Below are 23,632 nucleotides of genomic sequence, written 5' to 3' on the forward strand. Positions count from 1 at the left end.
CCTCAGCATCCTCACAAACAATTTTAAAAGTTGATTTCCCATATTTTCCTGGGTAGCAACTGTGGTTGTCTACAGCACTGCGTTTGTGATAACACGAACCTTTCTACTGAAGAATGAATCATTTTACAAACGATTTCTCCCTCTGTGAGGGATGTTCAATACCCATGTAGGCCCGAGCGAGGACCCAAAAGACCCGTGCGGTGTGAATAACGGCCGGCTTTTCAAAAGGCAAATCGTTCGGACGAGAGTACCCCACCCAGCCGATGGATGAGCGGCGAACACAGCGCGGAGCTTTGCGGACAGGAAATCTCACATTCCACTTGTCCTCCTGAGCCACTCTCTCACACTACGCTCGTTGTTTCCTTACTTCTTCTTTTTTAGCGTGTGGTTCTCTGTTACGTGATGTGAAAATGAGCTGACAATTGATCATCTAGTTTTCGATGCATACTATCAGTGGAAACTGGGGGGGAAAAAAACAGTATTATGTAAGTACAGCGTTCGGAGGGCCAACAGGCTATTAGAGACAATCCGGTCCTTGCACGGCTGTAGTTGAGGCTTTTGAAACACTTTGGTTTCTCGCAGTCTGAGAGGAAACAAATGGAAAATAAATGCATCATTTAGAAATTAGAGCGTGCGAAAAGAAGGGAAGTGGAAATAAGAAAGGAGAGAGAGGAGAGGGGGGCGCTACGACCAAGTAACAGGAAGCTACCGATGGCCTCCCGCCAACCCGTTCGGAGACTGAGGAATTCCAGAGAGGGAGGGATGGAGAGATGGAGGGAAGGAGGGAGGGATAGAGGGTGAGTGTTTGGTGCCAGGAGGAAAGCTGGGTGGTGGGAGTCAAGACGGAGGAGGGCGGGTCATGCTTGCGGCTTGTCGTCAAGGACGGGCGGCCAAATGAGCGCAGCGAGCTGTCGGTTCGCGGAACGTTGGATTCCGAGTTGAGAGGCTTCAACTGTCATCCGTCAGCTGTTTCTTATCTTTTGCTTCTTATTTAAGAACGAGTGAGGCTCGTGCATTGGCTCTCACGACGTTGTCCACGTCGTCGAGGTTCAGCATAAATCCACGTGTCACCAAGACCACCACTTTTCAGGAAACTTCAAAAAGTACAGCGAGCCACGCGTGCCCCGTTTACAAGGCAGAATTTGAGGTTTGGACTGCTCCTGTCCGAGATCCTCCCCCCAAAGGACCCCCGGTCTCGTCGCAAACATTCTCGACCTCCGTGCGGACTTCATTTCGAGAGCAAACTCTCATACGGACACAGATGTGGCTCGCTCTCAATCTGGACTGTGAGATTACCGCTCGAGCCATCCATAAACAGCCATCTGACTGAGATTTCCCGTCGCGTCAGTCAGCTCAACCCGGGATTACCGCACGGCACAGCAGTGACCCGACTCGACTCTTGTTTGGGGATGGCCGCAGATTTTTTTTTCCTCCTGTACATACCACGCACACGAAGACAAACAAATCGGGCATTTATCCAGAAATAGTTTCGATCGTTCAGTGTGCGGAGTGCTCTGATAATCTCAACACGGAAACAAACACGTGAAGACGCCGCTGATGCTGCACACGATCTACAAATGACTCCTCCGAGGAATCTCGCGTGACCACGTATGCTGTGGTGTGATATTTACCTCAATTCTGACTCTACCACAACTGCCTTAGCGGTACGAGTTACTCATACACTACGGTATGTTCCGTACGAATTCAGGTAACTTCGCTGTCATACTCCGTGGTAAACCGACGACCGCCTTCACAATTTTATTTTCAGTGACGGGCCGGAAGAGTTTTCAATCGCCTTCCCCACCTCGCACACACACAAAACGTAGGTTTTTAATCAACTAAAATTTCTTCTTGACAATGCAGCATTGTGACACACGTCAGCGGTCAATGGCTAATCCCCAAAAGAGGAAAACTGCTGCGGCGAAAGCTCATTTAGCGTCGCCTCAGCCACTTCAGCTAATGGTGGCGTCGGCTCTGAAGGGCAGCGAGTCATCTTCACGCGGCGCGGCGACTTTGATAACACGGCGCTGCGGGCCGACGCAGCGGGTCGGCCTCGCTGTCCGTCGCATTTACGAGATCTCATCCGTGTTTTTTCCACCTCTGCACAAGTCTGATGTCGACTCTCGTGAGAACACCGCTGGACCTTCCGGCGAGACGGCTCAACCTTGGCTGTGTTGTTGATAAATTCCAACAAGGTCAAAGTGAACATTTTTCGACAATCACTTTGGACAGCCCCGCTGAGTGACGCTCGAATATGTTTGTTCCATTCAGTTTCTGTAGGTGGTGGCGAAGTTTATTTCCAAGTGTCAAAACAAAGCAGCGTGCGAGAAAGAGTGCGAGATCATTGGCCTGGCCCAGAAAATGGATCCAATCCTCCCCGAGACCTGTCAGGGGATACCGATTAGTCCTCCGCAGTTGAAATCCCTCATTCAAGAGTGACGAGGAACTAGTTTGCACAAGGTAGTAAAATGCCTTTTCCCGTGGGCAGTAGCCTTAAAAGGCACGTTTCGAACGTTTCGAACCCCGACGGTGACGCCCGCATCAGTTACGTAATAATGTGATGCAAGCGTGGGGGGTGGCTTCGGGAATTGTAGCTTTACACGTTAACTGCAACAATCGTGGCCTGGAAATGTATGACACAAATGGCGTCTGTCCTTCATAATGTACTGTATTTGTATTTTATATTTGCTTCGTTGTTTGACGCTGGGTTTCCATTGCTGACAGGGACGAGACAAGTCTCTCTAGCTCAATAAATACACGGGAAATTTTTCTGTACTATTATGAATCCTCTACACACATTCACCGTGGCGTTTCTCTCCGGGAACCGGTGGAAGCCGGGAAATTCGCACAGCGACTTCATTCTCCATGCGGTATCGATTACTTTGCTTTGAGAGGTAGCGTGAAATGTGCTAGCTAGCGGCGTAAATTGCGCCTCGGCTGATTTAAATGGACTCTCAATGTAACGCCATTCCCTGAAATCCTTCTTCTTAACTCCGTATGTGCCCTTACACTCAGCCCCCCCCCCCCAACGCGTCCATTCCTGTGGTCTCTCCGCAGGCAGTGATGCAATCCTCCGACTCCCGCGTGCAATGACAGCGGCCGGAAGCGGCGCGGCGAGCCAAGCAGAGGCGTCGCCGCAGCGCTCTCGCTAGGGAAGCAACAGGAGGAGGTGGCGGCGAGCGATAGAAGCCCGGCCAAAAGCCCGTAAAACAGTCGGGAACTGCTGGATCGGCGGGCGATGCAGGAAAGACGATAAACGTTAACAGCTCACTTTTAACGACATATTCAGCTAAAGATGTTTTGTGTGCGTGCGTGCGTGATCTTTTTTGTTTGTTTGCGTCTCTCGATTGTACGTTTTTCTCAAGGCTGCGTAAGATCCACACCCCCCAGCCCGTTTCGACTCCTCGCGAGCCAGCTGCATCTGGTTTATTGGGCTAGCTGGATCAGGTCTGCGTTTCAGAAGTGGGCCTTCTTGGCTGCTCCTGCGGCGCCTGTTCTCACATTTTTCTGATTTTGCAGACTGTTACAAGCAAAGCCATTCACTGTGTTCAGACCGAACACTGGGGTGACTCGAGCAATTTCACGCAAACGACTATGAAACGACGGTCCGATGCTTTGTTTTTCTAACGTATGCTGTAGGGCGGGAATGGTTAGTCGACTACATTTGTTTGATGAGTTATGGGGAAAATGAAAGTTCTGAGCAGAATGATGCTACGCTGGAGAGTTGTGCCATAGTGTGGATGTAGTTCAACGTCCATGTTTTTCAACTGCAAGCTAGTTTCTAACTCAACTGCAGCTAAACCTTGATCTTATTTTGCCCATATGTTGCTGTCAGCGGAGAATTCCTGCAAATTGTCCCAGACTGAACGCTGGATCATAACTTACACCTAAACCAGCAGTAAATACCATCACCGCAATTATATTATCTCGCAAAGACATCTTGGCCAGTTGAGATTTTCCGCGCTTGAATGATCCCATCGAATAAAAAACTTTGGGGATGAATGAGAATCAAAACTCAATTTTGTGGACTTCATTGAGGCCAATGCAGTTAGTGATGAGCCTACCTGATAAAATGCAGTTGTGGGGATTGTCACGCACGGAGAGACCGAAAGCTCCACCAGCGTTTTTTACACGAGACAACCCAAACCCCCCGCGAGGCAGCCTAAGCGAGCAGAAGGTCGGGTCAGGAATGCAAAGCGTTGTCACCTGCCTAAACCGCTCAAATTCTATCAAGAGACCGACAAAAGAACCCGCTTGTGTCAGAACGGAAGCTGGGAAAGAGTTCTGCCGAGAACGAGTGCAACAGGTGTCGACCAGTAACAGCTTTCAAAAGGCAAAACTCCACCAGTGAGATCTTCCATCAGCACCGTTTGGATTGGGAAGGAAGTCAAACTTACTAGCAGTGACTCCAGTATGGAAAATGAGGCATAATAAGCAGCAATACTGCGGTTCTGTTTCACTGCTGACTGACTGAGCCACTGTTACGCTGTGCGCTGGCCCGTTCTCCTGTTCGGAATCATCATTTCCCAGCATGCAGCTCGGAGCACTCCAAGCGCCGTTGGGAGGGGGTGCTCCTGTCTCGCAGTCATTTCCCGTCCGGGCGCGCTGGAAGCGCCGACCCCGGCCTCCCGGCTCAGCGGGAGCCGCTATTTGCCCTCCCCTTGTTCCCAACGCTGAGGTCAGACGATCCCGGGCCAGGATTTATGCAACACGGCCTCCGGGAGGCGGCGGGTGCCTGTGGGTGTGGCCCGTCTTTATTGCTGCGCTGCGCTGTTGGAACTTCCTCATGTGGGTTGCCACATCCTGGCTGGGTGACACCTGTGCCCCGGTGCCTCGGGGGGGGGCTTGGGGGCACTAGTTGTGCTGGATTAGAATTAGGAAATTTATTGCTTCATGATGAATTGTTGCCCAGTAAGAACCGGCCGGGGTTAGGACTACGTGCGGGTTTAGGAAACAAAGGAAAATGTTTTACAAAATTGATTTATTAATAGTTTAAGCCATAAATTCTACCAATATCATCGCTAACTCATTTTAATTCATTATCCTTTGAAAATGCAGGAGTTCAGGTGACGAAGAATTTTCAGAGGCTAAACTAGCTCCTTCCGAACATACGAAGATTGTCCCGGAGTCGAGATTGATGTCGTTACTTATTTATCCTTCAATGTGGGGCAACTGAGAACAGATTGTGAAGACAAGTAAAATGATACTAAATAAAAGCAAATTTGTGAGAATCTGGACTTTTTTTGTCTGGCGTTGGGGCACAACAAAGGGAGAAGATGCAAAGTCCTCACACGAATGCAAATTCAAACCCTGAAACTCAGAACTGTGAGAAACTTTTTTTTTTTTTTTTTGCTTTTTTTTTTTTTTTGTGCCAGCAGTAAATAAAAGCACGTCGTACGTTCATGATCCTTCTTCAGAGATATGATACTGTTCAAAAATGGAGATGAAAGACTTCAGACCGTTTGACCTCCGTTGCGCACCAAAACGGCAGCACCCACGAAAGCCAGAAATGCTCAATCGGGCGAATGAAAGCGAGCGGTCTTAGTGAACAGATTCCCCGCACAGTATGGTATGAAATATGATTCGCGTATTATGTGCAAACGCGGTCTTCAGCAATATTTGGCGTTCCACCGGGTTGACGCCCAATTGCTCCACTGCGGGGAGACGTGCTACTTAGATGTCTGCTCGGCAGATCTGCGTTTCCCTGTGGTACTCCTTAAGACTTGGTAAGACCACGAGAACTCGCACCGCTGGAGTGAAGCCCCGCAATCCGCAGAGGGCAGGGACTGAGCCTTGCGGCGAACAGCGGACTTCCGAAGGTGATCGACGCCCCCCACCACCCCAATTTTAGTTGCCAATCGCGGCAATAAGCTGGCGGCAAAGCACCACTTAAAATGAAGCTCCTCAACTCACTTTCAACAGAGTTCCTTGGCACCATGATGCCAAAAGATGGTGGCAAAGCAAAACTTTTTCATTTTAATTGACCAAAACGGAAAAGGTGAGATTTTTTTTGTCGCTGTTCGGCAAAAAATGAGGATCCATTTTAAAACCGCTCATCCTCACGAGGGTCCCGGGAGTGATGGAGCCTATCCTCCCCACCAAAAAAAAAAAGGGATTTTTTTTCCCACCCCCTGGTGGTCCCTTTTGACCTTCCAGAACTCTTACAAACCACAAATGACTCTTGAGTTCTCGCCCTTGCAGTCGGCGGCCTTGCATCCTGCGTGCAACGGAGCGAGTGGCATCGCTGGACCACGCACCGCGACGCGTCACGCCAACGTTATGAATCGACGTGGCCTTGATCGTGCCGAATCCAAGGAATGATCTCGTGTTTTGGTTTGGGTTCTGGAGGTTTTTTTTTTGCCCCTGCTCGCGTTCTGACCGGACAGTTTTCTCCCGTCCAAACTGAAACCGCTAATCACGTCGCGGCCTCGCCGTTTCCTCCCCGGCGAAGACCTTTCCCGAGTCGGGCTCGGGATTGGCTTTTTATCGCCACCTTGCGTGGGAGACACAAAGGGGGGGGGGGGGGAGATATTTTAGATCGTCCTAACTGCTTTTTTTTGTAGCGCGGGAGACCCCACACGACCAGGAAATTGCTGTTTGTTCTACAGCGTGTGGTGTACACACAGCGATATCTCCACGCTCGCGAGTATCCTCCCACAAATCAGATGTTTGTTGTAGTACCAAGAAACATCCAACTTCTTTGTAAATATCTCGTGTTTCAATGTGGGCACTAGCGGCTTATGTATGTACCAAATGGTTTTTCCTTTTTACAGGGTGAGGCTTACAATCAGGCGCGATCCGTAGGCAGGAAATTACGCGACATGAACTGCATTGGAGCGGCAGATTTTTCCTCGTCATTGGTCACTTCCTAATTCAAACAATTTCAACACGGAGTCCGTGGCTCGGCCCAACCTGGTGTTGAGCGCACACAATAGCATTTTTCATCAGGTTGAACAGTTTTACGATTAGTGGCCCTGACCGTTTTCCTAGCAGATACGAGAGGAACACAAAATCACTCTGAATACATGCCACACCATGTGATAATCTGTCTGGATAATTATTTAGACATCCAGTAATTGAAATTGGCTGATTTTGATTGGATCCAAGCGGCCGAAATGAGTTTCCTCCCCAGAGTGTCCGGGCTCTCCCTTAGAGAAACAGGTGAGAAGCTCGGTCATCAGGGAGGGGCTCGGTGTCGAGCCGGATGAGGTGGCTGGGGCATCTGATTCGGATGCCTCCCGGACGCCTCCCTGGTGAGGTGTTCCGGGCACGTCCCACCGGAAAGACGACCCAGGACGCGCTGGAGAGACTACGTCTCTCGGCTGGCTTGGGATCGTCTCGGTAGTGCTGGAAGATGTGGCTCGGGAAAGGGAGGTCTGGCTGTCCCAGCCGAAGCTACTTCGTCCACGACCGGACCCGGAAAACCGGTGGATAATGGATGGATGGATGTTGAAAAAGTCACTGACCCAGCTCACATAACAGGATAATCGCTAACGATGATCTTGTAACACCTCCGCTGGTTTTGTTCAGAAGCTGGGAAAATTTGCTCCGCGCCAACCCCACGCAACACGATCATCACTTCGGACAATCTTTTAGCGGCGTCCAAACAATAGAACCGTGTTGCTGATTTTAGGCAGAACTGGGGTCAAGTCACGCAAAATAGCGATAATCACTCAGGATAACCTTTAAAACATATCTGATTTTGATATTGTTGATGTAAAATCGGATGATTTTTGAGAGACACCCGATAATCGTGCCTTTGCGGACTTTGAAGGCAGGTCAGAACGTTGCAGTTTGTCCCGATTGTCGCTATTTGTGTTGTTTTTTCCGAGGCTTTCCAACAGTACCACTCGAGGGGTCTGCTCCGCCAAAATAAACAACTGCGCTCCGACGACCCCACCCTACCTCTTTTTTTTTTTTTTTTTTTTGCACTGCGTTGCGATCGTGACAAAAACGTCGACAGTGTGGCGGGACGGGGCCCAATTACAGAAAACGGCGTGAAGCCGAGAGGGGCGGCGGAAAGTCGAGCCTCCACGCGACATGCAGATGATGATGGAGGACGAAGGAGCCCGGACTCTGCTCCAGAGTCCGGTGCAGACACACAGCTGGTTTGTATTATTTCCACGCTGGGCCGACACCCTGGCCCGTGCATCCCCTCCGGAGGGGCGGCCCTGTGACGGCTCCAGCGTGTCGGGTTTTGCTTTTTGCTCAAGTCTGGGCTTGGGGCCTGGCTCACTGTCTGGGCAAATCCAGTCCTGTCCCTCCCGAGCCCCCCCCACCCCTGCTGACTTTGAGCTCGTCCCTCCATCTTACTTTCCACGAGGCCCCCCCCCCCCAGCCTCACTGACGACACTCCCATTATGTAAGACTCGATCGTATGCATTCGCGCAACGAAAGCGAGCGAGAGACGTCTGGCTCGTCGTGTTCTGGAGACGTGTCTGCGCTAATTTAACGCACGTGGAGCCTGCCCGTTTTCTTCAACTGGCGGAAAGTTGCAGTCGCCACTTTGAACCTGGGATTCATACAATCGCGCGACACGTGGGCCTGGTGCAGTATCTGTGAGCTCCTACAATTTGGATATTTGCAAGAATACCCGAAAATGCACCAACACGCTACGCTACTGACCCTGAAAAACTTCCAAGACGGAATGTACAACACTGTACTTTTTTGAGAGCGAGCTGATGGCTATTGCCGGCGTTGCAAAATTATAATAATAAAACGAGACAATAAGGGTCAACAAAATAAAAGTCACAAGTGTAGATATTTGAGATCCAGTCTTCTCAATTTCTCAACTGCAATAAGCAAATGTTTGGTCGTAGCTGGCTGGGTTTCCCTTTGTACCCAGAAACATGACTTTTGTCACGATAAGCATCATGGATTTCGACAACAGAGGCTCTCCGCGCTTCGCTTCTAAGCTCTGAGTACATGTGCAGTGACACATCTTGCATTACAATGTACTTGTGCATCCGTGCTATATTGTCACGCCTTGACTGGATCTGGCCTCATACATTTACTTCTTGTGAAAGCCCACTTGACATTTTTGATCGGTCGGCGCATATGTAACGAGAGGTCGATCAAATGCAATTCAAATTCGGCCAGAACATGCCAACTCCACACAGGAAAGTCGAAGCCAAGAATTGGACCCCCAAACATCGGAGCTGCGAGGCAGACACGCTAACCACCAGCTCACCGTGCTCCCCAGCTTTTTGCTATCAAAGACTTGAAAGCAGCCAGTAAGCGACCTGATCTCAGCTCAGAGAGATTCTTCAATTCCCGCACGGAGATTGAACCGCTGGGGCCCTTGGAACGCAACTGCGAAGAAAAACAGCAGCACCCACCAAAGCCAGAAATTGTCAATCGGAAAGGTAGCGTGCCGTTTCAAACACGGGTCACGAGCGGACGATCTCTCGTGACGTTAACCACGAGTAGCGTTCAAAGTAGACTCTGACGCGCTCACCCCTGTCGAGAGTCGCACCCACAACTCCGGTGTGAGGCAGACATGCTTAACACACTCCGCCACGCTGCCCTGCATTGAAACGTAGCTCGCGTAAGGTTTCAGTCGTGCTCGCTGAGCTCCGCTATCACTTCATTGATTCTAATTGTCGACAACGAGCTGACTTTGACAATAATTTAAGCGGCCGTTAGCGCGTTCAGTTTTTTTTCTGAACTCCGCAGACAAGCGCTACTCCATTTTGCAGCAATACCGTCGCCATCTCATCGGCCTCCATCTGTCCCTCTTCTTCTGCCTCGCTAGCTCGCTCGTGGACGGAGGCCACAACAGATCCGAAAACGTAGGCGCAATTCTGTTGACCAGGCAGAATTGATGAAGGGCTTGTCGCTCAATGGCCTTTAAGCCCCGCCTCTTAAAGGCACGCAGACACAACAGTACGTACGTCCCGCAACCGCAGGGTCGCCAGTTCGTATCTCTGTCTTTAGCCGCATTGACTACCAATCGTTGTGGTCGGAGGGGTCGCAGCCACAGAATGGATTCCCGCAAGGGTCCCTGTGGCTACGCAAATACTGTCCGACCACCACATGCGCCTGAGGACTGAATGAATAATGTGTTCAGTTCTAATGTGTTTTTATAACTCAAAATCATTTTTATTCATATTATATTTCATGCTGGCAACCACTTCAGGTGCGTAGTCCGCCTTTCGCCCGAAGTTAGCTGGGATAGGCTCTAGCACTCCTGCGGGTGAAATTGTGTCGAGCTCACGTACCGTCCCGTAAATCCAGTCGGCCTCGTTCACTGATCGCCGTAATCTGGCCTCCCCCGGCGGTGGGTCGGATTCCTGCCTGACCATAATCCTCCACCGGTGCTACGGAACCCCGCCGCGATATTAATTCTACACGCTGACGCAGTTTTGCTAGCCGTCACTCGTTCCGCATTTGCATGAAAGCGGTGTCGTTTTCCCGCCATTAGCGTTCATCTGCGGCGTAACCTCCGTCGGTTACGTCACGCGCGCTTTTGTCTTTTATTAGCCTGGCCGAGCGCTCTGCGGGTCGCCAGCGTGCCGCTAACGAGCAGTTCGCGGTCGCTGTCTGACGCAGGACTCCGCCATTAGCGCCGGCGGCCCACCTTTTCCATCGTAAAACTGTCGGGTATTGAGGATTGCGACGGTGTCTCGGTTGAGCCGTGGGGGCGAGATCTCGAGGAGAAAAGTTGGCAGAGTGACGCCCGGTTGCGGGGGGTGAGAACGACGCTTCTTCGCGTGGAGTTGCTGCTGAACTGGGACTTTTTCAAGGTTAGTCTTGTTTTTTTTTTTTTTCCTCCCCACGGATGTTCATAACATTATTAAGAAGAAAATTCCTCTTTACAAAAACAGACAGTACCAATGAAATACAGCAAAAAAAGACTCAAACAGTTTTTACATCATGAGTTCTTACTTCAGTCCCTATTGACATTGTGCCGCTCCTTCGCATTTGCAGGTCTTGGCCACCGGGGGCAATATAATAAAGACGTTCATAATTGACAAAGAAGCACTTCACAACTGAATGACTGACAAAGCTGATGCTATATTGGTCGGATTTCCGAGGGGATGAAGAATATATTCACATTAGCGTTGGTATTGTAATATCGTCTGTCTACATGTGTCGCTGCACTTGGTGTCCAATCATCCTTTGCTTAGAGGGTTAGCGCTTATGCAAAATCATTGCCAGGCTCGTTAGCACCTTGACGGCAATCTCCATTTTGTGTTAGCATTAAGCTAGCAGACTTTCCTATTTGTTTTGCACAAATACACAAAGTGTAATTGTCTTTGCCATCGGACAAAACAACGCCGATGGACATCTTAACGTCATAAAGCAATTGCCCATCAAAGACATTTTCATGGAATTTTGTCATTCCCTTTTGGGATAATCTTAGTGGCTCTCTCGCTAGCAGTTTTTTGCCCTCGCGTAGCAAAAACAAAAGGTGTGCGTCAAGCGACATTTCTGAGGAACAGACATCGGGACAGCGGCGGTCTCACTTCTGACGTGGCCGCTCAAGAGTAGCCGGCGCCACGTTCGGCGGCTCCACATCTGGCCGACGGGTACCGCGGCTGACCCGCCGCTGAACTGCACGTCGGCTGATTGGGTCAATACGGCGGCGCTCAGCCGTTCCGAGCACCTGTGGTCGGAGTCCGCCGGGTGGTTATCGTAAATCAAAGCCAACAAGCATAAGGGATTTCTTTTTTCCCCACATTTTCTCTGTAAACAAACTATCTGACCTGGAGTGCGCTAATCTTCGTCGGGGTACGGTGAGACCCCGTTTATCACGGGGAATACCTCGACTGAACAGAAAGACCCAAAGTGACATTAGTAAGACCTCAACTAGTCAGTTCATCACTCTATCCATGCAGAAAATTACCGAAAGCAATTTTTCCGATTCAGGAAAAACTACATTGTCCAGCGGACAATATCATTCGACGCCCAACCAGATCGTGCCGTAACCTCCGTTGCGTCCAATCACCACTCAGGGTTCATTAGGGACGCTTTGGCAGTGCCCGCCTCATTCCACTGGCAGCCTCAGTCGGGCACAATGTGCCCACGGGGGGGGCGAGGGGGCTGCTTAAGTGGAGGTCCTGTTAACTAACTACATCGTGTCAGCCCACCGCGCTCCCTCCTCTACGTCAAGCAAACTTTACATCTGCCCCGTTAGCTGAGTTCTTTTTAGTCCGTCGGCAAGGGAAGAACTTCGGGACCGGGCGGGAGGTTTCAAACACATTTTCACCACGGGACACATCGGAAGATCGGGAGAATTAGGAATGCCCACACCGAACGTCCGAACAGGTCTCGGTACTTGTAAAAACGCCAGACACTACGCACTTTGCAAAACTGTACTTGACCAAGACTGAAGAATGAATGCACGTTTTAAAAGTGGATGATGACCTCCTCCGGCCGTCTGACAAGCAACGAAACCGAGCCGGTTGCGATCCTGTCACGGTGCCGACTTTTCGGCGGCGGCGGGGGAAAAAAGGACGTGAACGTTTTTTTGCAATTCGAGGTACTCTCAAGAAGCTGTCTTGTATTTCCTTTTACTCGCATTAGCGTTACATCCGATGAGTGCATCTACCAGACTCGACTCTCTTCTTCGGCGCTTCTCTCCTGTAAGTACTCCATTTCCGCAGTGCCCCCTAGTGTTCAGATTGAAACCCCACTCAACTAAATTGCCTCGCGCCGCAGGCGTCATTCAAGTGAAATGTGTGGCAAAACTATTAGGAAAACATGAAGTTGAGCGTTAAAACATCAGCTTTAACGGGTCGGTACTCTAAAAAGTGCCGTATCTGAGTTAGGATGATGCCACATTTTTGTGTTTTGAAGAATAGCTGATGGAAGTGAAGCACATTTTCGTCACGATTGCAAGATTAATGGATTATCAAGTAATCGGGTCTTGGTGAGTACTCGTACGCGGAAGTATTGGTGCATCCCTAGAGGAAGGGTACAGTTGCAGGATTTGAATTTGAAATCTAAAGTGATCACATTTTCCATTGTTGCATTTCAGTGTAACTTTTCAATGTTAACAATTCAACCGGCTACAATTCGCTGTGTAAAATTCACCGTCAGGGTTACTTCAGGTCAGAACCCAACAGCCAGCCAATCCAGTTACGCTTTCTTAGTATGTGACGTCACGTGACTAAGATTGGCTGAGTGTTCTGCCTGGTGCCACAGACGGTGAATTTCAGACAGCGAATTGTAGCAACTATTGAAAATGTGATCGCTTTACATTTCAAATTCAAATCCTGGTGGCGCTGATCTACTTCCATACTTTTGTCTTACTCCCAAGAGGAAAATTGCAAACTCATTTAGCAAGAAACTTAGATGTTTGATTTTCTTTAGTGGCCACAAAAAAAAAAAAAAAAATGGTTCGGATTTAGGGCCCCCGGTCCTTGAGTTTGACACCTGCGCTCTCTATAGTTTGGATGCTTTTTTTTTTTTTTTTTTTTTAAATGGAAGCGGAAATATTGTTTTGCAGGAACCGGTGACGCGCACCCGTGAAGGGACTCGGGGGTTGTCCGAGCTGGCTCGCGGGCTCGCCGGAGCGTCTCAGGGAAGGGAAAACATAAAATGAAAAATGAGGTCAGTGCCCCTGTTTGAACCCCCCTCGCGCATTCCTCCGCCGTTGCGACGTGACACGAGATCGCGCGTGGGCATGTGGGATTCTTACCTTAGAAGCGAATCCAAACTTGGCGAAGCAAAGTCCTGCGCGCCGCTCGCAGCCGAGCCCAGCGGCTCCTCGTCAACGTGACGCCTCCACCCCCCCCCCCCTCTTCTTCTTTTCAGTCAAAGGCAAATATGCAGCCAAGTGTTGTTGTTGTTGTTGTTATTTGTACGATTAGGTGTCTGGAGAGGCGGTCCCTTTCCGCACCATTCTCGCGTCTTTTTATTCCCAAGCGCATCGAGCACGAAACGGCCCCGTCGCTGACTTGGCACAAGCGCGACTGTCAACAGGCCAAATGTGGACGGAAGCGAGCCCGCGAGGCGGTGCCAGTGTCGGCGGTGGTCTCCTGGTGCTCCTCCGAGCGCATCGCTTGATGCTCAAGTCCGCGCAGAAAGCGAAAAAGAAAGCAGACCGGAGGGCGAAAATGGTGGCGGGGCGATTTGTGCTGCCGCCGCTGGTGCTTCTTGGTGTCTTTTTAGTGTCCTCCAAGCGCGGAGGCTCGTCTCCCCCCCCAACCCCCGCCGTCGCCGCCGCCGCCGCCGCCGCCGCCGTGTGCCCGCCAGCAGACCGGCCTGCCCCGATCCCGTCCCCGCCGTCACCAAGAGCTCAGCGGCCCCGCGCAGTCCCGAGCCGTCTGCCAGCTCGCGCGCGGCGGCGGCGGCTCCGCCCCCACCCGCGCGCGCACATTTCCTCAAACTCCCAGTAATTTAGCACAAAATATGATCATAATAATGAGAATAATTGGTTGATTCGCATCACCTGTAAAGTAAGATTCATTAATGAATCACCCTCCACAACAAAAATGTACTATGGAGTTTTTTTTTTAAATAATTGAATGTAAAATGAATTAAAATTACGAAGCAAACTTTGTATTCTTTGTATAATTTTCAAAAACATGAGCAATCCAAAAAATGTTCTGCAGCAAACTCAAGCGGAAGACAATAACAATACCAACTTGATGAACAAGCCCAAAAACAAACATAAAAATGTATTCAGTACACGACCCAAAGTTTTTCTTTTTTTGTTATTTTTTTACAAATTATTACATTTTTCAATCCCGGACCCGCCTGTGTGGAGTTTGGATGTTATCCCCGTGCCTGCGTGGCTTTTCTCTGGGCGCTCCGGTTTCCTCCCACATCCCCAAAACATGCAACATTAATTGGAGACTCGAAATTGCCCCAAGGTATGATTGTGAGTGCGGCTGTTTGTCTCAGTGTGCCCTGCGATTGGCTGGCGACCGGTTCAAGGTGTACCCCGCCTCCTGGCCGTTGAGACAGCTGGGATAGGCCCCAGCACTCCCCGCGACCCTCGTGTGGATAAGCGGCAAAAGAAAATGGATGGATGAATGTATTATTATGTTTCTATATCTGTGATTGTCAAAGTGTGGCCTATAGTAACGCTCGTGGTGTACGAGCTCCCTCTAGTGCTCCGTAGAAGAATCACCCCTGATGTGCAGTTTAGTTGTATTTAACTTTTTAGCACATTTGCGTTACATTTTTGAGAAGGATTTCTTTTCAAATGTATTTGGTATCATTTTTATTTGACGTATGTGCATTGGAATTCAACAGAATCATTATTTAAGGAAAATGTCAATGTTACAAATTGCAAAATGCAGTGATATCATCCATCCATTTTCTTAGCCGCTTATCCTCACAAGGGTCGCGGGGAGTGCTGGAGACTATCCCAGCTGTCCACAAGGCAGGAGTTGGGGTACTTCCTGGACTGTTTGCCAGCCAATCGCAGCGCACCAACATTAAATCGGTTTTCCTAAAATCCCAATTCGGTATTTTCAAAATAAAATTGAATAATTTAGTGATAATCCACACTTCTTAACCAAGTTAAAAATACAGCAACATAAACTCAAGATACTACAGAAGAGTATGACTGCCACACCCAAAAAAAAAAAGGTCGCGTTTCACATAATTATGTGTAAATATCAGATAATTATGTGAAATGCGACCTTTTTTTTTTTTTGGTGTGGCAGTAATAGGCTTCCGTATGATACAAGTGCGAAAGGTAGTTGTGTTTTTTTTTCGCATTTCCAACATTTGTTCAAATCTGACTTTTGAAAATGATTAAAAAAAATGATGGAATCCTAAAATAAAAACGATCAAATTGCATTTCAAAAAGTGGCCACCTTTGCCTTGTTACTCTATATATTTTTGATTTTATCTTGCCCCCCCCCCCCCCCGCCCCAAAAAATAAGGAACAAGAAAAACTCCGTCCGTTTGTTTTGGGTTTTGTTGGACGTGCAGTTCGCCCTCTGTGCGCAAGGGGGCTCTCTTTCCTTTCCGTCCTCCGAGCAGCTGTTTCCCGCCTTGCGAGCGATCAGCTGCGCGCTCGCACGCCCGCGCGCGCCCGCACACAACACACGCGGGGCCGTGCAAATGGCGAAAAGGGGGAGGGGCCGAATACGCGCGAGGGAGCGCGCGCCGCACACAACCGAGGGAACCCCGTCAGCTGGAAGTCCGCGAACATTACAACTACATTTCCCAACGCCGGGATTCTTTTTTACCTCATTTTCGATTGGGTTCCGTTCCGTTTTTATTATTATTTCCACCAGCGGATACTTCTTGTTTTTTGTTGTTGTTGGTTTTTTTGTGGGGGGCGGTTGTTTTTGTTTTGGTTATTTTGGGGGAAGGTCGGGGGGGGTGGGGGGTCAAAACTGGAGAGCCGCGAGCATGGAGTATTTCGTGGTGCCCGCTCAGAAGGTGCCCTCTTTGCAACACTTCAGGAAAACGGAGAAAGAAGTCATCGGGGGCTTGTGTAGGTGCGTATCCAGCGTGTGTTATTGTCTATTTATAAGCCCGACGGGAGCGCGCGCGCGCGTGGGGATGAGGCAACACGCTTCGTTATTTGTAGGCGCACGAGAACCAGTTGAGTGAAAATGTGTGAAAAATGGTCCGCTCGTGGCGTTTTGGGGGTGATATTCGCTCATTTTTTTTTTTGGGGGGGGGGAGGACGGGCTCCATTTGGTGGCTAACCCTCACTAACCACGTGCTTTCCCAAGCAGCAGCACGCCACGCTGCCGTTCACTCGCCGCGTTCATCCTCAATTTTTTTTTCCCCGTCACCGACGTCGTCACGGCGGCCGTGTTCGGTGAAGCCCAGCCCGGGCATCGGAGGTGCTTTTCACCGGCGGCGGTGCTCGTTCAGTGGGCTAAGTTGTCGTGGGGAAGCGCGGCCATGCTTCTTCTTGTCGTGCTGGTGGATGGATTCTAGTGCCCTGCGCGACGAGTAAAGGAGCAGAATTCTCCGTTTTCCACTTTTTTTTTTAGTTCGTCGACTTCGGCACGTTTTAAAATCGCCGCATTCTGGCGGCGGGGGAGTTTCGGGGAAGCGGCGGCGCGATTTGGCCTCCACTGCGTCGTTTTCAGCGGCTGCCGCATTGTTGTAATGGCGGGGGACGCGGAAAAAGTCTGCTCGGAGCACGCTGCACGGGGGGCGGGGATGTTGCTCTACAGACGACCCGGGCCCATGTCGCCCCATTTTTGTTCCTTTCCTACGAGGGCGCTTTAAAACACGCGCGTGACGGGATTGACACATTTGGGCGCAGAAGAGGGCAAATAATGGTGTTTATTAATAAGGGGGTGTGTATACGTCCGCAAGCCTGCTGGAGGAGGGAGGCGGAGGGATCTGATTTTACTTACCCGGTCCTCGCGCGGATCATCATGGGAAATGTAGTCCTTTTGTTTTTCTCCCCCTTTAAACCCTAAATACAATTAGATTTTTTTTTTTAAACATGACGTTTTGCTTTTACACATGCACCGTTATCCTTACCCGGTGATGACATAATCATCAAATTCACAGCGAGTTGATAGCTAGTTTCGTTTTTTGTTTGTTTTCGAAGAAGCCACGTGACCCGTCGATTCAACACATACTCTTCCCAGCGGGCACTTTATTAGGTACACTTGCACAACCATGAACGTTGGATATATGTGGGAAAAAGTTGGCTTTGTTTTTCGAAATAGCCGTCTGAATGTATGTTTCAGTCCAAGTATTTTGTTTATTTCTCAGTTGAAATGGCTCATATTTCTTGAAATACTGCAATCTCGATGCACTTGGCACCCATCACCGAGCTTTGGATGCTTGTGTTGGACGTGCCACCGCCGTGCTCACTCCAGATAAGCGCTCGGCCTTAGACGGACTCCGATGGTCCGAGAGTAGAGCGTTTGCTTAGATTTTCCAGAAAAGCAGCATAATGTCAGCGTGCACATTCTCATGTTTTTGGAAAAGTTTTGTCTGTAGCGTCAGACGTCGCTTCAGTGCGTTTGTAGTCGTTTAATTTCAGTGGTGCTTTGAGTTTTTCACAATCGTAATGTTGGCTCGGGCATTTTTTTGGTCTTGAGTCGGGATGGCTTAATGGTGGCAAGCGGCAGAGCCGTTCTCTAAAAATACGATAAGAGGCCAGCCGCTTACTTCAAGTTCTACTCCCGGTTGTTTACATAAAGCTAAACATCACACAAAGACTGTTACGCTAGCAACTGTGTGCGGTGGATCCCCGCGTATTCGGAGTTTAGCACCTGTGGATTCATCTCTTCACACATTCCCCCACCCCCACACTTTTAACTCGGATCGCCCCGCCCAAACACTTATTGGTGCTTTATTTATTCAAGCATTGTTGGGTTAAAAAAAAAAAAAAAAAAATCATCTTCCAATGCAACTATCTTGAGCCATTATCTGCAGATTTTAGCTATCTGTGGTGTGGTACCGCGCAAATGGCCAGGTTGTATTTTACCAAAACACAACGTTTTCTTCAGAAAGTGTGCTTGCAAATTTTGGCTTTCAATCCTCAGCGGCGCCACATTTGATCCCATTGTATGTTTCTCCAGTTTGAGGATTTTGAGGCCATTTTGCTTCCACGGAGTGAACAAAATGTTCATCAAATGAATCAGTATTAAGTGCAGAATCTGCCACATGACTTTTCTCAGCCTGGCCAACATCCCTTTGACCCCGGAAACGGCGCGCGACCAAGAGCGGAGGATCCGCCGCGAGATCGCCAACAGCAACGAGCGGCGACGCATGCAGAGCATCAACGCCGGCTTCCAGTCGCTGAAGACGCTCATCCCGCACAGCGACGGCGAGAAGCTCAGCAAGGTGAGCGGATCGCTGCGGACTGATCTCGTCGCTCTTCCGTCCCGGGGTTTCGATCGGGATTTTCTCTTTTCAGGCCGCCATCTTGCAGCAAACGGCCGAGTACATTTTCACGCTGGAGCAGGAGAAGACGCGACTGCTGCAGCAGAACAGCCAACTCAAGAGAATCATACAGGTAACGTGTCAACAGAAGCACGAAGGTGGGCCTACGCCGAGTTTTGGGGGACGGGGAAACATTTTCCGAGATGCCAGAAGATGGCGCCACAGCCCGGTCTTATCGGGAAGTAGTACGTTGGTGACGAGGAAGTGACTCATCTCGACTCAGGGACGAGCTTTCTATGTCAGGGATGATCTAAATTTAGCTTGGGTTGATCGTGGAAGAATTTTTTGCCACATGTATGTATACACGTGTAACTCCTGTATATATATATATATATATATATATATATATATATTATTTCGGGGGGGATCAAATCTACATCTTGCATGTATATTTTACTACCACCTAGTGGCCATGCTGTGCACACCGCAACGAGCCACACTAACCCCATTGAATTCTCAAGCCGTAAGTCATATGACAATTATTTTTAATGGGAATGTTATAAGGTAAGTTTCAAATGATATTGAGATGTTATGGGATCGTACTTTGTAGCACTGGTAAATTTATGTATTTTTACTGTTAGTCAACAATTATAAACATTTGTAACAAGTTGACAATTATCGGCAGCAGGGCTGTTTTCATCCTCTGTTGCTAAGTGACGTCACAAACAACACACAACTGTGTTATTGCAGCATACGAAGGCGCTGATCAGCTTCTGTGTGTCTTATACTGCCCCCTTGTGGTGAAGGCGTGCACAATAAATGAACAATACATCGTAATGGTAGTTTTCCCACAAAGAAAAGACATCCCATAATGCGCAGTCATTTTGCGGCCTCGCAAGCGACGGCCGGCGTGGTCCAGCTCGAAAAGCGCCGCGACTAAGCGCCGTCCCTCCCCAGGAGTTGAGCGGCTCGTCCCCCAAGAGGAGGCGCGTGGAGGACAAGGACGAAGGCATCGGCTCCCCGGACGTTCTGGAGGAGGAGAAGACGGACGAGCTGCGGCGGGAGATGAGCGAGCTCAGGCAGCAGCTGGACAAGGAGCGCTCGGTCAGGATCATGCTGGAGGACCGGGTAACCGAAACGCTTGATTGATTTATTTATGAATTTATTTTGGAAACGGCGGCTCGGCTGTTCGCGTGTGACGTCGGGTGCGTGCGTGCATGTGAGAACCGGCCGTGTGATGTCGATTTAGCACAGTAGTCGTTCGCGGCGGTTCAATTCCATTCGGATTCATCCTGACTGAGGTGTTCGTGTGGAGCGTTTTCATTGGATTTGAGCTTCAAAAGTGATTGTCATGGAAATTTGATTGTCACCGTGTGCGCCGTCACCAGATGCGCTCATTGGACACCGAGCTGTACCCGGAAAAAGCCCAGAGCCAGCAGAATCTCGCCTGTGTGCAGCAACACAAGCAGCTGGAGAGGGACCTCACACGTGCCCACAGCCCGCAGGTATACCGTACACACGACACAATATCACACTTCACCGCATTTAATAACTCAAGTCAGAAAAAGAAACATTCACGGGTACTTTACCCGTTAAAAGCACAAGTCGCGGTCAAAAGTTTGATGAAATAATTACAATGATACCAACCGGAGGCCCATGTACATCCAACGCACACGCACACAACTATATCGACAGGAACAAATAGAAGTCAAGAGCAATGTTTAACTTAATGTTGGAAAACTATAGTTTTGTAGTTTAAAAGTTTAAATTCTGGGTACCCGTAATATTCTTTGCTGACTATAGAACCAGGACCTGCAGTGTGAGGAATGTTTTAGTCTGCCGTCAGTTTCTAACAGATGCAAGGAAGTCATCAGTCGAATGAAAATGGCCGTCCTCTGTGCCAGGTGTCCGCCCCGGCCACTCCTCCCGCGCCCACGCACCACGCCACCGTCATCGTCCCCGCGCCCGTCCCCCCGCCGCAGTCCCATCACGTCACCGTGGTCACCATGTGCCCGGCGTCCGTCATCAATGCCGTCTCCACGTCCCGACACAACCTGGACACCATCGTTCAGGTAAAACCGCCAACGCGCCGGGCGACTTCCGGAAGTCTCTGGAAAAATACGCCGCAAAAGACGCTCGCGCGTGACAGAAGTGGTCAAGAGTTTGTGCATCGTAATTGGACGCTTCAGTCCCCGTTGTTGCCTCAATAAAATTGCCAGCTAAACTGAAACGTTGCACCACAAGGTGGCGCCTCAGAGTCAGAATTGGAAAAATGCCACTTTTTGAGACCTAGAATGTCACGTGACCACAGAGAGCCAATCGCAAGCGTCGGCTTTGGAACGAGGAAGTGATTGTGGGGAAAACAATTTGTAAATTTGTGGCTCTTTTTCAAATCCAACTAAAATTGCAATCATTGAAATCTACATAAGAAAATTCCATACAATTACAGTACACATTTTCTCTTGGTAACGAAATGGATTACAATTACTTTTAAGACAACTTATTTCACGTAATTCCCGTCCTACAGAGCGCACCGGATTATAAGCCCCACCGAGTACATTTGTAAAGGAAATACCATTTGGTACATACATAAGCCGCAGCCGAGTAAAAGCCGCAAGTGCCCACATTGAAATACAAAATATTTACAAGTAAAGACGGTATACAGAAAGAGCTTAACGCTAGCCCTAACGCTATTGCGGTGCTAATGCTAACAGGGCTGGTTAAAATAAAACTTACCGGTAAATGTCACTGAGACGCGCCCGTAACACAGCAGCAACACGCTATCGCGGCGCTAACGCTAGCGCAGCGCTGACAAGGCCGGTAAAAGTCACTTCCTCGGCAAATATATTCCACCAGTCTCATTCTTACCTGCACAAATTAGCGGCATCACCACGTAAACGACAGGGTTGAAAGCGTGTGAAAATGTCGCGGCTTGTAGGCCGGAAATTACGCTAACTTGCAATTAGTTACTCCCCAACACTGCTTGTAAATCGAGGTAGCAATCTGATTGATTTCCTATTATAATGTATCGAAGTCAGTCGCCGTAGATGGACAGGAGAGGGCGCTGTGCCAACTTTTTTCTTTTTAATTTCGCTCCCGTCCTCCCACAGGCCATCCAGCACATCGAGGGTGGCGGCGGCGGCGGGGAGGAGGAGCAGCGGCGGGCGGTCATCGTCAGCTCGGGGCGGGTCCACTCCGAGAGCGACGAGCCGGACGACTGCTCGCTGCCATGAGTTCCTCTCTCGAGCTCGCACACACACACCAACACACGCGTTCACTCGCTCGCCGTACATCCCAAAACCCGAAGGAAGTGGACTCCTAACATTGAAGCCCTCTTTTTGTACACACCCGCCTAAGATGTCCGAGTAGTAGCGTGACGGGCATTTTGGCCGTGCTTATATCCAACAACGACGCCCCCCCCCCCCAACGGTTATTAGAGCAGCTACTTGACTTGACCGACCGGTCTTATAAATACTCTCGTACTGGATGTTACTCGTTCAAGCTGCGCATCTTCTTCTTTTGTTTTCTCCAAATACCCCCCCCCCCCCCCCACACCCCGCTGAAATGAAACGGGCCACACGCCGGAGGGGGCGTGGCCGCTTCTCGACGTGATTGTATCCGGGAGGGCGGAATGCACTTACGAGTTTTGTTTCTTTTCCGCCTGCGTGTGGCCGTTCTTACTGGGCTGGCTTCCCGGTGCCCCCGCCGACCCCCGAATCGCTCACACCCCTGTTTTTACGCCTGTAGGCTGACCACGCGACCCCCCGCTTCGTTCCTTTCGAAGACCCGCGGCCGACTCTGGAAGTCAACAGCGGCACGTTAGCGCGAGTAAATTCTAATCAGCTTTCCACTCAATCATATTTGCCTTCCGTGTGGGGCAGAGGTCAGCAACTTCAAATCAGTGGGTCACAATTAATTTTTCGGGGGGGGGGGGTTGCTGTTATTATTTTTTAAAACACACTCTCACACAATTTGGAAATGATGGAAATGGCGAAGTTTCATTCCAGACACGATGACGAAAACCCAACTGTACGAAACCCAAAACAATATTTCCCATGGGAAGTCTTTTCAATCCGACCAATATGTTCCATATGGGCACTGTAAATAAAATACAGCAAATACTCTGTTCACAAACGTCTCCATTCTCGAAAATATCGTTTTTCGAATGAAAATTTCGAGATTTTTTTTTTGCTTCCGTTTTCGAAAGAAAATCGTTACTCGAACGCCCCGGACAAAACTCGGAAATAACACAACGCGCGCGGCCCGACCAGCTGATCCACGACGCCCGTTGTGATTGTGTATAACGCCGCCTCTGTACGCTGCAGCTACGTTTGTAATGGGAAATATCGATTCGGTTTTCGAACAAACCGCTTCTCGAACCACCTTCTGGAATGGATCGTGGTCGAGAGCCGAGGTTGCACTGTACATACACAACTAGGTTTACTAACCCGGGGGTTTACAGACAATAACAGCGTGAAATAAATCGAAATGACTAACGCCACAGCTTCCAAATTTAAAACAGGAAACGGGACTGATTGCCACTCGGGGAAAAAAAAAATGGCGGATCAGTACGTGAGCGTCACAACGAGAAGAAAATTTGTGTATCGCCATCACCAACTGGACGAGGTTCGCTGTATTTGATGCTCAACGGCTCGCGTGAGGCACGTCACGGAAGTCCCCACGTGAGCGTGTCGGCATTTTGTATTCGCCATCAATCATTCGTTGCCCCCCATTTAAAAATATGCACTATTTTCTATTTCCCCACTTGAAAAACATTCCACGGGGATTGAACACTCTTCGCATTCCGGGTTGTTTTTTTTTTCCGCTGTACTATCACCAAACTCGCGTTTATCCTGCT

At 49.5% G+C, this 23,632-nt stretch overlaps 2 protein-coding genes across 6 annotated transcripts in view; one reads left to right on the top strand and one right to left on the bottom strand.

Annotated features, from left to right (window-relative positions):
• Window positions 1-14,249, bottom strand: part of glis2b (GLIS family zinc finger 2b) — a 26,905-nt gene extending 12,656 nt beyond the window's left edge. The window contains exon 1 of the mRNA XM_061845798.1: window positions 13,646-14,249. The gene's annotated coding sequence lies outside the window, so the exon portion shown is untranslated. The remainder of the gene's footprint in view (window positions 1-13,645) is intronic.
• tfap4 (transcription factor AP-4 (activating enhancer binding protein 4)) lies at window positions 13,462-22,534 on the top strand. 5 transcript variants are annotated; one of them, XM_061845808.1, is made up of 8 exons: window positions 16,578-16,763; window positions 17,489-17,543; window positions 18,570-18,735; window positions 18,809-18,907; window positions 19,732-19,902; window positions 20,163-20,279; window positions 20,679-20,846; window positions 21,885-22,534. In XM_061845808.1, exons 3-8 carry the CDS (start codon window positions 18,661-18,663, stop codon window positions 22,005-22,007), a joined length of 753 nt encoding a protein of 250 aa, XP_061701792.1. In that variant the 5' UTR covers window positions 16,578-16,763; window positions 17,489-17,543; window positions 18,570-18,660; the 3' UTR covers window positions 22,008-22,534. The 5 variants fall into 5 exon arrangements, with proteins under 5 accessions (XP_061701789.1, XP_061701788.1, XP_061701790.1 ...); XM_061845805.1 differs by lacking the exons at window positions 16,578-16,763; window positions 17,489-17,543 and adding an exon at window positions 13,462-13,557; XM_061845804.1 differs by lacking the exons at window positions 16,578-16,763; window positions 17,489-17,543 and adding an exon at window positions 16,085-16,409.
• Window positions 22,535-23,632: the final 1,098 nt, after the last annotated feature.

The sequence above is a fragment of the Syngnathoides biaculeatus genome, chromosome 16, assembly GCF_019802595.1.
Source record: "Syngnathoides biaculeatus isolate LvHL_M chromosome 16, ASM1980259v1, whole genome shotgun sequence".
Classification (NCBI taxonomy): domain Eukaryota; kingdom Metazoa; phylum Chordata; class Actinopteri; order Syngnathiformes; family Syngnathidae; genus Syngnathoides; species Syngnathoides biaculeatus.

Bases quoted from the DNA above. Each gene is read 5' to 3' on its own strand.
- tfap4 (XM_061845804.1), top strand. From the start codon at position 16,321: ATGGAGTATTTCGTGGTGCCCGCTCAGAAGGTGCCCTCTTTGCAACAC. The intron at 20,280-20,678 runs GTATACCGTACA...CCTCTGTGCCAG, and splicing joins CACGTGCCCACAGCCCGCAG to GTGTCCGCCCCGGCCACTCC. The intron at 20,847-21,884 runs GTAAAACCGCCA...GTCCTCCCACAG, and splicing joins ACCTGGACACCATCGTTCAG to GCCATCCAGCACATCGAGGG.